Genomic DNA, 15888 nt, shown 5'->3' with positions numbered 1-15888 from the left:
GCTAGATTGGTCATGTTTTAAGTGTCTCATACTGGGAGTATGAAGGACATTAATTTTAAGGCTTTGAACAGGGAGCTAAAAATAGGTGGTTGGATCCACAATTGCGTGAATGGGAGGTCATTTATACTATGGGACTTTCCTGCTCTGTCTGTTCCCCCCATGTAACTGCTAGTGTACACGAGAAGCATTTCCGGATGGTTGGGATTTGTTATTCCAAGCTTAATTTCTTCCTCATTTACAGTGTGCAAAGTACCATCAGATGAATTTTTTTAAATGGCAGAATAACAGAATTGCAAAGTTGGAAGGGACCCTGAGGGCCATCTAGTCCAACTTCCACAATGCAGAAATCCTGTCCGCAGCTGTCTCTGGGTGGGCTTGAACCACCCACCTTCTGGTTAACAGCCAGACGCACTGACCCATTACACCACCTGAAATATTCAACCCAGGATTATAATATGAAGGCTAAACAGATTAAACATATGAGAGTTATGGGTTCTAACATTGTTCCCTCTTTCACATATTAGCTCACCTTTGTCCGTTTTCTATTCTTATTGCTTTGGATAAATGAATGAGAGCCAGAGCACAAAGTCTTCCAGAAAATGTCGTAGAGAGAATCTCTAAATCTTTGTTTCCTGCTACGTGATCTGGAAATGAGCTCTAGTTCTGCTCTAGAGCAATAAAGTTGTTTTCCCCAAACTTTCTGCATAGAGTTTCATAACAGGTGAAGGTAAAAAGGTAAAGGACCCCTGGATGGTTAAGTTCAGTCAAAGGTGACTATGGGGACTATTGGTATGCTTTCAACCTGCTAGGTTGGTTAGGTTACCTTTTTAGTTTGATTACAACTGGCCTGTTGTCTCCTTAAATCTTCATATACATAGTGCTTGGCTATGTGACTATGAAGTGCCATCTACTGGTGATATTTGACTTTATAAAAAATGTGTGATATTTCATGTCTTTAATTTTTAATTATATGAATCAAGTAATGCACACATACACATATTTGCTTTACAGGATCAATTTAATTGATTGGCTGGTTCAACTGTGATGGAAGACTAAAGGGTAAATTTTAGAAGTAAATTACTCCTGTTGACTGAATATAAACAGATATAATGCAGATACTGATGAATATAATTGCTGTCAGAACTATGCTTATTACTGATTAACTGACCATGCCGGGGAAACCCAGCCAGATGGGTGGGGTATAAACAACAACAACAACAACAACAACAACAACAACAGTAATAATAAAATGTCTCTCTCCACTGCCAGAGGCAGTAAGTCTCTGTATATCATTTTGGGAACCACAGATGGGAAGAGTGATGTTGTGCTCAGGTCTTGCTTGTAGGCTTCCCATGGTCATCTGGTTGTGAAAACAGAATGCTGGACTTGATGGGCTTTTGGCCTGATCCTGCAGGCCACATCTTGTGTTCATATAAACACACACATAAAGAGAGCAAGGGGGTGATACTTAATACTAAGATTGATTGGTTGATTTTCTAATAAAAAGTTTGAATAGTGTAATAATGTATATAATATTTTTGTTGAAGTGATTTTTTATATGTATATAAAAAGAATGTTTGTTAGCTTTATAGATAGATATATGGTTGTGGTTCCTCACCCTCACCATGTGTTACCGTTTTCTTTGTCTTATTCACAATTTGCCCTTGCACTGCATTGTGCAAACATATATCATTGGGCGCAAGTAATATTGAAATGCAGTTTTACCTACCTGATTCTCCTGATCTAATATAGTTGCTATGTTCAGGCACAGTAAAGACTTACTTCCTTTGTGCCAGGACTTTGACAGACATTCTGACCAATAATTTTAATAAACCACAATATTATAAAGAGATTTGCAAGATCCATCACTCTAGCCACTACAGAAACTGTCCCGGCAAGCAAATCACTTTCTCATCTCAAGTAATTGAATGTAAATCTTGTATCTGCTACACAGCATGTTGCACTACCATGGAATTCTGAGAATGAAAAGCAGGTCAAGCAACATGCTAGCATTGCAAACGAATAAAGACCTCACGTGAGAGCTCCCAAACATCAGGAAGTGCATGTAATGTTTAGACCTGGCCTTGCAATGTAGTATGTGAGAGGTAGGGGGAGCACAAGATCACAATGCTTAGAGTCAACCAATATCATTACACCTGAGTCAAGCCTTAGAATCTCATATTATCACTAGGATCATAAACCCTTTTAATAGCCCTAAATGTTAAAAAAACCAAAGAGCAAAATAATCCTTAAAGAATGTCATTACAACCTCACATTATTGCAGGCGTATTACTTCGGAGAAGAGTATGTTTTGTGTACAGATTGGCTATTTTCAGTAGACAAGATTTTAACCTAATTTTTACATTAAAATATTTAAAGCATCTTATTTATTTGCACAAGTATTGTCTTGCCCCTATAATCTTAAGATACAGTAGTAAAGCACCTTTGAAGGTAAGCACTTTAGCTAGGCAGCAGTAGAACAATTAGTAAATCCTTACTGCAGTAATTATAGCTTCCTGACCCTCTTAATGTTAGGTTATGGTCAAGGCCATCTTCCAGATGATAGAAAAGGAAATGGCACTAGAAAAGGAAATGTCTACCCAATCAGCTTTCATATTTGGTCACAAAGACTGCAGCAACATTCACTTGCTTTGACGTTAAGTAGTACTGAAACTTCTACCACCTGGGAAATAATTAAAAAACAAGAAGTTCCCATTGCTTTATGAGAGGCTTCCAAGGCTCAGTGTGATATCAAGACAAAATAAAAAAATTCCTTCCAGTTTTAAGGTGCTACTGGAAGGAATTTTTTTATTTTGTTTTGACTATGGCAGACCATCACGGCTACCTATCTGTAACTGTGATATCAAGGACAGCCCCTAACTCCCAGTCTCCCCTAACTGGGTGCCTTCCACATGTTTGGTGTGTGTCTCCTATCAGTCCAAGCTAACCTGGCTATGCTGGGTGAAGGTTGATGGGAGTTGTAGTTCCAAACACCTTCAGGGCACCGGATTGGGGAAGGCTGCTTTAAAGTGTCATGGGACTTACTTGTTTTTATACTTCTATACCATGATTTTCAACACGTGTGAAAATAAGCTGGGCTAAGTGGAAATTCCCCACCTGCACCCCAAGAAAGCAAGTGCTTAATCCCCGATTTGCATCAGAGAGACTGAATGAGCAGAGAACACACCGTTGTAACTACTGTCTTGCCCCATGATTCAGGACCAGAACAGAACATTTAGTTTAAATTTTGTTTTCCCTCTTAAAATGATGTAAGGTAATTGTGTGGGAAAGACTAATATAAAGCTTAGCTCTCAGCTGTTTATCTTATGAACATTTTGCAAATGGATCTGCAGCGAAACTATGAACAGGTTTTTCATGCCTTTTTAAGTACCACATCTAGCTTTTAAGAAGCTGGATAAAACAAAACATGTAAGTTTTCTAGTGGGAAAGTACAACTCCTACTTGATAATTGCACAATTATGTTAAATACCTTTTTCCCCTCCCGCTTGTTTCCAAGAACTCATAAGCCTTGCGTAGACGGGAATCAAGAGCTACCAACTGATCTTCTGGCTGGTTTCCAGTAAATGGGCATGGGATTCTTCTGCCAATACTGCAGATCTGATTGGCTGGCCAAATAGTGCAGGAGATTAAAACCCCGAGCATGTTTTTACTGCATGTCCTTGTTTATTGAGGTGAAGTTGTTGCTGTTGCTGTTCTGTATCTTTATTTCAGATTTTGTTGCGATTTATGTGGAAATTGTTCAGTTTGGTTTTGTATTTTTAAATGTTTAACTTACTGTTTATGACTACTTTCATTACATTGTAGTTCTGTATTTTTTTAATGTTGTAAGCTGCCTTGAGCATGGTATGCACTGTGGAAAGGCAGCATATAAATAAAATTAGGGATGGTTGGATGCCATGTTAGTACAGGTGCACCTGAATGATAATTATTTGATGTTTTATCTAAAAGTTGGGCACCAAAGAGGCAGAATAAGCAATGAGACAGAATAATCAAATATACTTTATTATTACAGAAACAGAAAGGTCAATTAATTGCAGGGTTGCTAACATTTTTTGGGCTTCTGCGCACATCTAGAATTTTGAGAGTGCCTCTGACATGACCCCTCTGGTTGTTTCTCCCCCTCCCCGTGCTTTTCCATGGCATCTGGGTAAGAGTTGGATCCAGTAGAATTAAATGTGCATTATTTTAGACAGTATCCCCCATCTCCCGCACCATCAAAATTAAACTTTAACAGTAAATAGACTGCTGAGTAAAAGATTTGGTACTTGCCAGCACCACAGAAACTTTGACCCAAGCTAAAGCATGGATCCTCATGGATTTTACAAACGTGGACAACACGTGTGTAACATGGTTGTTATCAATTCCCAGGGTAGTCAATATGTTGTCGTCCAGATATAGTTTGACTCCATCTCCCATCTGCCCTGACCATTGGACATGTAGACTGGAGCTGATGGGAGATGGAGACCAATAACATTTGGAGAGCACCACATTGGCTACCCCTGACTTATCAGCACTTGAGGGAGGATGCTGTACTGTAGATCCTTGACCAGTCTGCAATAGGGTAACGGGGGCAAGCCCTTTTGGGTGAAGGCATAGAAGAGGAACTCAAGGTTGCGGTTTCCCTTGGAACCCTGATGAAGAGTACAAATTAATAAAGAACCAGAGAACAAGGTAGGAAGGGTGAGCAGAGCTAACTAACTTGACTGAATGAGCATGGCCTGAACACTGCTTTTAGTTTTTGATCCTTTTAGATTTTGGTTATGTGAGGGAGCAATTCCCCTAGATATTTATTTAATTTAAAGCACCTGTAATTTGCTTAATATTTAAAAATCTCCAAGCAGTGTACAATATTAAAAACATCCATTATCATTAAAACAAAAAATTCAGGCTAAAGTTAATAAAACTACAGTATAAAAGCATCTAAAACAAAACCAATAATGCAGGGGATAAACAAGGAGGAGAGCGTTTAAAACAGTAGAGGCCTACCATGGATGACAAGTGCAGAACTGTGTGGGGTGTAATAAGGTGTCCTGTTTGAAGGATGGTAATGATAATGGGCATTACCTGTTTATTGGTACTTGCAGTGCCTCAGGCATGGAGCTTCCTCTAGGCCAGGGCTCAGAAACCAATTAAAAGGTGCCACGCGGGTGGCGCTGTGGGTTAAACCAGAGAGCCTAGGGCTTGCCGATCAGAAGGTTGGCAGTTTGAATACCCGCAACGGGGTGAGCTCCCGTTGCTCGGTCCCCGCTCCTGCCAACCTAGCAGTTTGAAAGCATGCCAAAAACTGCAAGTAGATATATAGATATCACTCCAGCGGGAAGGTAAACGGCGTTTCCGTGCACTGCTCTGGTTTGCTAGAAACGTCAGGGGTTCCTTTACCTTTACCTTTGGGCAAGAAAGGAAGGTGTTTTCCTATTCTGGAGTTCTCAGTCACTTCTGCTGTAGAAGCTAATGACTGATCTTGTTATGGCTCCCTAAGCATCAGCTTAGTTCACCTTCCCAGACAGTGCTGAATTTTTTTTGAGTCAAAAGTGCTGAGATATAATTAAAAGAGTGGTGAGGTTGAGCTCCTTGGTAAGAATTTAGGGGACTGTTCTGTGTGAGAGAGTGGCTGGCAGAAATGCAGTTAGTTCATTGTTAATACTGCCGGTCAGAGGTGAGGCTGAAGCTTGTTTGGATTCCTAGTTTTAAAAAAACAACTCTTCTAATTATCAGATTGCAACAGTCAGTTGCCTTAGACCTCATGCCAGAACAAATCCATGGCTCTGTTGCATGTATTAATGTTCTCTTGAGTTGCAGGCAGACTGGTTGCACTTTGAAATGTTCATTACCTATTTAAATAAAATGCTTGCACATACAGTATGATTCATGTTAAAGCAGGGGCTTCTGTCTTCAGTTTTAACTCCCACCCACCCAAAGCACACTGAGCACAGCTAATGACAATGTGTTATTTCCCCTCAATTTTTAAATCAGGTGGTTGGAAATTTCTGCTGGCAATCCCAGAAACTGGGCATTTGCAGGGCCTGGCTGATAGAATCTGCTGCCATCCCATGACCGCTGCAGCAAAGGGACATTTTTTTCCTGCCCCCCCCCCTTACAACCTGAGTGATGGAGTTGTATAAACCCCAACGCTGCCAGTCAGTGATTAGGATTGCACTCCAATTTGACTACCCCTCTTTAGATTTAAAGTGGTTTAGGCTGCAATCCGATATAAACCTACGGTCGAATTTTAACTCAACGGGGATCACTTCTGAGTTGACATGCACAGGATTGCACGCTTAGTAATGTTGGATTTAAAAAAAAGTCGTTAAGGACTCTTAAGAATCTTCCACACTGAGCCCTCTCCTAAAACTACAGCTCCCAAAATGCTAAGGCGTAACAAACCTGTGAATGATTGTATTCCGGCCCCCCCCCCATCCCCAAGGACAGTTGCGGATTAGCTTGAACACATTACTGCAGACGTTAAGTGGCATTTAAAGCGGGTTGATGCTTGCTTTTACCCATATGCGCCTACCTGCGAGTAAGCACCATGGGCCCCAGTGCGGCTTTGCCTTGTGTTACCCCAGCCCGTTTCTAAAGCCTGCGCGGCCAAGGCATCCCTTTGTCTCCGCGAAGCGCGCAGGGGGCGGAGCCCAGCCTCGGCGCCTCGCGCGCATTGCTTCGCTCCGGAGTTGGGGGCGAGTCTTCCTGCTCCGCAACTTGTTCCCCGCGCTGGCCTGAGGGGGCGGTGCGTCCTGCAGGCCCCGCCCTCCGGTGGCCTTGCTAGCACCCCCCCCCCCCCGCCCACTGTAGCCGAGGATCCAGGACACGCGCCGGCTGGCTGTCTGTCGGCGGCGGCGGCGGCGCACCTTCCCGGATCTTCCTTGGAGCTTGTCGCAGCAGGCGGGACCGCAGGAGGGAGGGAGGGAGCGAGCCCCCAATGCGAGAATGGCGTCTCCGCCGGCTCGAGAGCTCACGCAGAACCCCCTGCAGAAGATCTGGGTGCCTTATAACAACGGGCTGCCTGCACAGCACAGCGCGCAGCGAGGCGGTAAGCAAGTAGTGTCGGGTAGATCTCGGGGCGCCTTGGCTTGCGGGGACACCGGAGTTGCATCAGCCCGGAGCCCGCGAGGGTGTGCGCTGGGGATTGAGGAAGCAGGACGTGGTAGCGGAGGCCTCTTGAGGGAAACGAGAGGCGCTGCGAAAATCTCAACACCTCAGCAGAAAGAATAGGAAAGCCGGCGTCTTCCGAGGAGAGGCGGGGTAGCTGGATGACCCTCCCTCCGCTGGTGCCCGGAGTGGCTGTGCTCCTCGCTGCCGGAACGCCGTGCCCAACGCACGTCCATTAGGGTCCTGGAGAGGCACAGCTCAGAGGGATCGAAGCGATGCCCTCTGAGTGCCCGTTATTCTTGGCGCAAGGGCTTCGTGACTCATACAGGCTCTGGAGATATTTGCTAGCTGCGATTCACTTTCTGGTAGGCTGCAGTAAAAAGTACATAGAATGTGTTTCGCCTTAAAGATCCTGCCAATAAATACTTGATAACTTCCACCTTTTGGGAGGAAATCAGGTGGTTTCTCCATACTCTTGACATCGACCCCCTTTGCCCCCCCTGTTCCTCAGCCTCCGTCTACCCCAGCTCTATTGCACACTCTTTGCTTTCTAGTAAAAGAAAGAAATAAAATAAAAGCTATAGCAGGAGCAACATGAACAACAAAAAAAGGCAAAGGGGAGATAAAGACTATATAGAGGTGCCTTGCCTTTCAGCAGCAGTGTTAGGAGGAATTCAGCTTTTCACAAAGTACCTCACCAAAGACTGCTGAGTAAGCCTAGCAGTCAGTGAATAGGAGGAAAGGTCCTCTCATGGATCATAAATAGGTTACGCTGCTGGAAGCAAAGAGTAGGAATAAATGAACAGTTCTCTGAATGCAGTGAAGTAGAAAGTGGAGTCCCCCAAGGATCAATATTGGGACCTGTGGTTTTTAACTTACTCATAAAAGATCTCGAGTTTAGAGTGAACAGCAGTGGGCGTAGCCAGGATTTTTTGGGGGTCAGGCCTTTTGTTAGGGGTGCAGAACCTCAGTTAGCTATGTATTTTTATTGATTTTTATTGATTATGTGGGCATCTGCTCCTCCCTGCCCCCCTCTGGCTACGCCCATGGTGAGCAGTGAGGTGGCTAAGTTTGCTGATGATACTAATTTTTTCAGAGTCCTTAAAACAAATAGAGATTGCAAAGAGTGCCAAAGGGACCTCTCCAAACTGAGTGAATGGGTGGTAAAATGGCAAATGCAACTTTACAAATGCAAATTTACAAGTGTAAATTTACACACGGTGCTGCTGAAAATCTTAGTTTTACATACATACTCTTGGGGTCTGAACTGGGGTTGATGGACTAGGAACAAGACCTTGGGGTCTTAGTAGATAGTTCAATGAAGATGTTGACCCAGTGTGCTGCAGTGGTGATGAAAAAGGAAAATTCCTTGCTAGGGATCATTAGGGAAGGAATTGAAAACAAAACTGCCAGTATCAAAATGCTGTCGTACAAATCTCGGGTATGACCGTATTTGGAATACTGTATAGTTCTGGTTGCCTCACCTCAAAAAGAATATTGTAGATTGGGGAAAGGTTCAAAAAGAGGCAGCTAAAATGATTAAGGGGATGGAGGATTGGATTGATCTTTATTACGGCCATTGGCCCGTTACACGGGAGGAAAGGTTGCAGCATCTGCGACTAATTTAGAGAAAAGGTAAGATTTGATATGATAGACATATACATGGAAAGGTATGGCATGGAGAGAGAGAACTTTTTTTCTCCCTCTCTCATAACACCAAAATTCATGGCCATCTAGTGAAGCTGAATAATGGAAGAGTCAGGACAGATAAAAGAAAGTATTTCTTCATGCAGGGAGTGCATAATTAAACTATGGCACCCGCTCCCATAGGAGGCCTTGAAGGCTACCAACCTAGATGGCTTTAAAAGAGCATTTAGATATATTAATGGAGATGGCTATCGAAAGCTACTACTATGCCCTGCCTCCACAATTGTAAGCAGTAATGCTTCTAAACACCAGTTGCTGGAAACCACAGGATGGGAAACTGCTCAGATCCTTGCTATTTCCCAAGGCATCTGGTTGGTCACTGTGAGAACAGGATGCTAGACTAGATGGGCCATTGGCCTAATCCAACAGGCTGTTATTCAGTGATCCTGCGTGTGGCCTTCTGGGACTCTGGGTTTCTCAGAGAGAGCCCGTGTGGTGTAGTGGTTAAGAGCAGTGGACTCGTAATCTGGAGAACCGGGTTCGTGTCTCCGCTCCTCCACATGCAGCTGCTGGGTGACCTTGGGCTAGTCACACTTCTCTGAAGTCTCTCAGCCCCACTCACCTCACAGAGTGTTTGTTGTGGGGGAGGAAGGGAAAGGAGAATGTAAGCCGCTTTGAGACTCCTGAAGGGGAGTGAAAGGCGGGATATCAAATCCAAACTACTCCTCCTCCTCCTCCTCCTCCTCCTCCTCTTCTTCTTCTTCTTCTTCTTCTTCTTCTTCTTCTTCTCAGGCCTGTGGATTTCTTGCTTCTGCACTAAAGAACACATGCAGGCAATGGGTGTCAATATTTTTGGTTTGGTTCCATTCCAGTAATAAATACCAAACAACTGGAAAATGAGGCAAATCCTGAGAAGAGGTGGGCTGCTTGTAAGCAGGATATCTGTTCACCTATGGTAGAATGCCTACTTTGTCCCACCCAAAAAATCAGATATATCGGTAGGTGCGAGCCAACAGATTGAAAGAATGAGTGTGCCTGCCTGCCTATTGGAGTCATCTATAATCAAATTGGCTTTCACTTAAGAGGATACTCTTGTCTCAAGATTACATAGATTCATGTCCCCTTTGGCAATTTCTTTTCTCCAGAAATCTGTCTCTGGAAGCTTACAGATGCCTTCTGCTCCTTTGTTTCAATACCTTTGACCTTATCAGGTATATCAGCCCCCATGTTGGCTGCAGCCATTGGAAAAAAAATAACAGCATATATCCAGCATGCCACTTGGCAGGTTGCAGTACAAGTCACTTCTATGCCTATGTCTAAAATGGTGGTGTGGATTGCTACTTGTCCTAGCTAAGTGATCAAGTGGTTATTTGCATCTTTGATACAGGCAATGGCATGTTGTTATGATCTGAATGGCAGTGGTCCCCAAACAGTTTACAAACAAATATACTATTTTTTATCTAATTCCTGATATTGAAAGTAAAATGCACTACTCTTGCGTCTTTTTTTTGGGCCTCAGCGCTAATCTCTGGTTTGCATGCTCCTCCTCCAGTATGGCTATGAAGAGGAGATTGGAAGCAGCTGCTTCTGTTTGGGAGTTATTTGTGTTATTTATTACAGTGGTACCTCGGGTTAAGTACTTAATTTGTTCCAGAGGTCCGTTCTTAACCTGAAACTGTTCTTAACCTGAAGCACCATGTTAGCTAATGGGGCCTCCTGCTGCTGCTGTGCCGTCGGAGCACGATTTCTATTCTCATCCTGAAGCAAAGTTCTTAACCTGAGGTACTATTTCTGGGTTAGCGGAGTCTGTAACCTGAAGCGTATGTAACCTGAAGCGTATGTAACCCAAGGTACCACTGTACATTTATATATACTACCCTTTTTTTCCAAGGAGCTCAAGGTGAATGGTTCTGATCCTCCCCATTCCATCCTCACAATGACCCTGTGAAGTAGGTTAGGCATGGTGAGTAGCCCAAAGTCACCCAGTGAGCTTCATGGCTGAGTGGGGAGTAACATCAGTTTGTTTTATCATCCCAGATTGGGTATATGGTTTATGGAAGCAAGTCCACTTCAAACCATACTTTATGCATCTGGATTGTTTCAACTAATCATGGTTCAGATTAACTACAGTTTGGGGTTCAGAGGACTGCAGTTCAATCTAATATGGAAGCTTCTGATCTCCTTGCAGGAAGGTGAGGGGTGTGTGTACATGCAAGGCTCACTGACTTGTAGTGGTAAACCATGGTTTAGTGATATGTCCAAACATTGCTGTGTGTTTCCCACTAGTATAGGGGAAGGAAGAGGCTATGGAGCAGTGGTCAGCAACCTTTTTCAGCCATGGGACGGTCCTGTGTCCCTCAGACCATGTGGTGGGCCAGACTATATTTTGAAAAAAAATATGAACGAATTCCTATGCCCCACAAATAACCCAGAGATGCATTTTAAATTAAAGCACACATTCTACTCATGTAAAAACACTCTTGATTCCCGGACCATCCGTGGGCCAGATTGAGAAGGTGATTGGGCCGCATCCGGCCCCCAGGCCTTAGGTTGCCTACCCCTGCTATGGAGATACATGGCTGAGAAAGGAAGGGTAAAACAAAACTGCAGAAGACTATAATTCATAGTAACAATATCAATTTGCTCAATTCCTGGAGGGGTGTGTGCGTCCATGTGTATTAACTATAATTTGGCAAAAACAGTACTGTAGATTTTACTGTTTTCTGTGTTCCTACTTTCCTCTAACATGGATTTTTAATGCACTAACCCCCCCCCCCCCAAAAAAAAAAAAAAAACTTTAGTGGTGCTGGGACAATGGGAATATTAGTGTTTGGAACAGAGTGATTTATTACCACAGAGGCTGAAGGCTAAGAAAATGAAGATAAAAATTGAAGGAGCTTTTAAAAAGTGACATTGAACTGAGTAACGGGGGGGGGGGGGGGGAGACTGCTCTTAGTTTAAGTTGAAGCATTAATGATGAAAGAGTGTGATATCCATCTGCTTTCGTTTTCAGTAATCTAATCCTGAAGATGTTTTGTTCTATGCCGAGACTGAGTGCAACCTGGCCTTTCTATAATTGGCATGAACCAAAGTTATTTTTGAGTTAATCTTTCAGGTTGTTTAAGATCTGCACAGTCCCGGAACCTGTGCGTGAATGTGGAGTTGAATAAAATTATACAGCAGTTTGGCCCCATTTTGGCAGTATTCCAGAAGGATTTGGCTGGTTAATGGTTTCAAACAGCTTCTTGTTGGAATTATTTGAATTAGTGCTACTTGGAACACAGTTTAAAACTTTAACTAGTGCTTTAAGTGTGCATTTGGAATAAAATATGGTCAAAATAATGGAATATTTCTGTTAAGACTACAGGAGAGGGCTTTAGGCCTCTTCTGAACCAGCAGGCATACGTGCAAAGATCTTAAAGGTAGTACTGAGTATAAAATAAATGCATAGATGGTGCAGTTTCTAAGGCTGGGATGGGGAGCCTGTGATTCTCTGTCTGTTGGACTGCAACTCCCACCGGCTCCAGTCACCACAGTGCGTGATCAAGGATGATGTAGGTGTGCAACATCTGAGAAGAGCACAGGTTCTTCCTTTCTGTCCTAAGGAGACTGGCACATGAACAAATAGCAGATATGCCACTTCAGACCTTTGGTCCATCTAGCCCCTTATGGTCTATGGTTCTCAAGCAGGGACATCAACTGCTTCCTGAGACTTTCAGCTGGAGGTGTTGGGTATTGAAACTGGACCCTTCTGCAGGCATGTGCTCTGCCACCAGACTTTGGCCCCTCTCTATAGCAATAGTGCAGGACTGTCAAACATTTATCATAGTGGATGTCTCTAAACATCAGGAAAACAATTGTCCAGGCCTTCCCTCATGTGAAAATGGATGTGGAGAGAGAGAGTGAGTTCAGGTTGTGATGGTTATCTTTGTCCTTGTCATGGAACAGGCTGATGAAAGTGAAGAGGAATGCACAAGGTTACTGTGTCTACAGTAGCTGAGTAAAAGAGCTCAATTAAAAATAGATGACTGACCCATAAATGTTGTTGCACCGTTTGACACTCAGTGCAAAGGTTGGTACTTTTGAAGCCTGGGCAAAAAAAGAGACAAGGACTGAAGGGAAGTATGGGCTCAATGGCAAGTATTTACAGACGCTGGCTTTGCTACAGAGATGGGGAACCTATTTCCTTCCAGATAATATACATGAAGTGCTTTCAACGTCCTAGAGAAACACTTTGTGTAGTAGAAAAAGACAAAGTATTATTTAGCATTCTGTGCTTGAGGTTGTTGTCCGAACGCAACACTGCCCCAAGCCGACCACAAGTAACCAAGAGTAAAACTGCTAAAGGGAAAGTTTTGTGGTTGTTGTGCTGCATTGCAGTAATTGCTGGCTATCTCCCTGGGGGGGAAGAGTGTTGTGTGCACTGGGATAACAGGTTTATTTCTCTAGCTCTTTGGCAAGTTGTTTAATCTGATGTGAACAAGGACCTTGTCATTTAGTGACTGGCTAATTGAACAGGATGGGTTCAAAGGCAGATAAATGCAAGCTTACAGTGCCAGTTAATAAGAAGCTGATTAAGCGCTTTAGCTTTTGAAAGTATGAAAGTGTTTGTTGTCATTGATAAAGTCCGTGGACTATTAAACTTTGGAATATTTTTCTAGAACACAGGTTCTCATTACTTTTACAACAACATATTAAAATTCAGTTTATTACTCCACTCAAGTAATGGTCATCATATCATAGTTCCAATGCAGGCTGTAGAAATACAAAGAGACGCATAAGGTTAAACCAAACCATGGCTTAGTGCAAACAAGCAAAGGTGCAGGTTTCTGGACTGAATATTGCAGCTGCTTCACTCCTGCCTGGTATTGCTGCTGCACTGGAGGCTGAGCCATGGGCTGACTTAGTATTACATTGAACCCATACTCATGGTTTGTCTTGCTCTAACAAACCAGAAGTTGTAACCAATGTTTGTTCTTGGTTTAGTGCTCATAGCTGGCCTGGGGGTGACAAACTATAAGTCTGGGTACATGCACAACACTTAAGACAAGCCATGGCTTAGATGCCAGCTTCAGTGTTTACTCTGGGAGGCCTATCTGTTCATTTGTGCTAAGCCGTGGTTTGATTTAGTCTTGCATGCAAACTGGGGACAGACATTCTGACAAGGAAATCTAACACATGCTTATCTGTTGTAGGAGCAATGGCAATTTAGTTTTATGATGAAATAGTGCAAGAATTTATTTCGCTTTATGAAGAAATAATGCAAGAAACCAAGCATCGCCGGGAAAATAACTCCTATGAAAGGAATAGCAGTGTCAATGCAGCAGTTAAAATATTGCTTTGCCTGGCTTTGCTTTATTAACTGGATGTTGGAGCGGGGGAGTGAGAGATAGTTGGTGCAGATGTAATCTAATACCAACCCTTTACTAGAGTCATTGACGCTGTGCTGAATGTTGAAGGCAGCACACTGAAGTTATTACTTAGTTGAATTGGGGCAACACATAGCTGATTATCCCGGCTCGTTAAATGTTACTTTCTTTTCAGAAGATCTGTTGAATACAACCATGAAATGTGCAATGGAGCTGTTTAACCTTGCAACGTAACGATCAGAATTTTTACCCGACATCTAGAACCACTATCAGCTTAACATTCACCACTGTGTTAATAGATATATATTTCAGAAGTGACTGCCTAGGATTAAGTAGAAAAACAGGAAGACAAGATAGGATAGCAGGCAGGAAACAGAAGTAGCTACATCACGAACCTCGTGCTTTGCAGCACAGCTGGAGTTGATGGAAATTGTAATCCAAATCATTTTGAGCCCCCCAGGTTGGTATAGACTACTCTACTGGGCAAAAATACCTACAAAGTATGGGCCCAAGGATCAGATATCACTTCCATCCCCCAACATCCTGCATGTTGACTTACCATTTCCATTACAAAAGTCACTTACCATAAATATTCAGTATTCAGTTTATTGATGATACATTTGAAGTCTAAAAACCTTAATAATTGTGCCTTGTGTTTCTCAGTCACCTGTTATGGGTTCTAGTTACTCTTTGTGGTTTCTCTACCGACTTCTTGTTTTTATTCTCCATGCATGGCAAGGGTTTGGGCTAGATGATCCCAGCAGTCTCATGACACCTTAAACCACCCTTCCCCAAACTGAGTCCCTGAAGGTGTTTTGAACTACAACTCCCATCATCTCCCAGCCACATAGCCATGATAGCTTGAACTGACAGGTAAAAGGTAAAGGTACCCCTGACCGTTAGGTCCAGTCATGGATGACTCTGGGGTTGCGTGCTCATCTTGCTCTATAGGCTGAGGGAGCCGGTTTGTCCGCAGACAGCTTCTGGGTCATGTGGCCGGCATGCCTAAGCCGCTTCTGGCGAACCAGAGCAGTGCACAGAAATGTCGTTTACCTTCCCGGCGGAGCGGTACCTATTTATCTACTTGCACTTTGATGTGCTTTCGAATTGCTAGGTTGGCAGGAGCTGGGACCGAGCAACGGGAGCTCACCCCGTCACGGGGATTCGAACCGCCGACCTTCTGATCGGCAAGCCCTAGGCTCAGTGGTTTAGACCACAGCGCCACCCACTCCCTGACAGGAGATGTACTCAAAATATGAGGAGGGCACCCAGTTAGGGAAGGCTGCTTTAAAGACCAATAAAGATTCCTTCTTTGCAGGGGGTTATGGAATCATAGAATTACAGCATTGAAAGGGACCCCAAGGGTAATCTATTCCAATGCAGGAATCTCAACTAGATGATGGCCATCCACCCACTGTTTAAATGCCTCAAAGGAAGAAGAGTCTACCACCTCCCACGGTTGAACAGCTCTTACTGTCAGAACCTTCTTCCTTGTGGTCTACTAAGACCCCTAGTTCTCTGCAATTGTATTGGTACCATACTTTAGTTTTCAAAGCACTCTACTCTTTATTGTTAAATTCCTTAACGTATTGCGTCTATCCTTAACGTATACTTTGAGGCTTCAAAGCACCATACATTTCAGTAATACTTGAGCGTCAGCCAGGCGCAAAAAAAATTGGCACCCAGACTTTTTGAGGTGCTTGCAAATGGAGAAGCTTTGGGTGCAAAATGTGCCCTGTTAATTTCAAACCCTGCTCTTAAG

The 15888-nt window shown here is 43.4% G+C and overlaps 1 protein-coding gene across 3 annotated transcripts in view; it reads left to right on the top strand.

Moving 5' to 3' along the window:
- PFKFB4 (6-phosphofructo-2-kinase/fructose-2,6-biphosphatase 4) overlaps nt 1-15888 on the top strand; it is a 67856-nt gene that overhangs the window by 18180 nt on the left and 33788 nt on the right. The window contains exon 1 of one of the 3 annotated variants that reach the window (XM_079967315.1): nt 6828-7051. The exons of 1 other annotated variant lie outside the window; for it this stretch is intronic. In XM_079967315.1, the coding sequence (XP_079823441.1) occupies nt 6949-7051 (103 nt within the window). In that variant the 5' untranslated portion in view covers nt 6828-6948. Of the gene's footprint in view, nt 1-6827; nt 7052-15888 lie in introns of those variants that run through there. One more of the 3 variants, XM_079967314.1, reaches the window with a different exon arrangement.

This window comes from Podarcis cretensis (genome assembly GCF_951804945.1).
Source record: "Podarcis cretensis genome assembly, chromosome: 2".
Taxonomy (NCBI): domain Eukaryota; kingdom Metazoa; phylum Chordata; class Lepidosauria; order Squamata; family Lacertidae; genus Podarcis; species Podarcis cretensis.
This window is presented reverse-complemented; position numbering and strand designations above follow the sequence as displayed.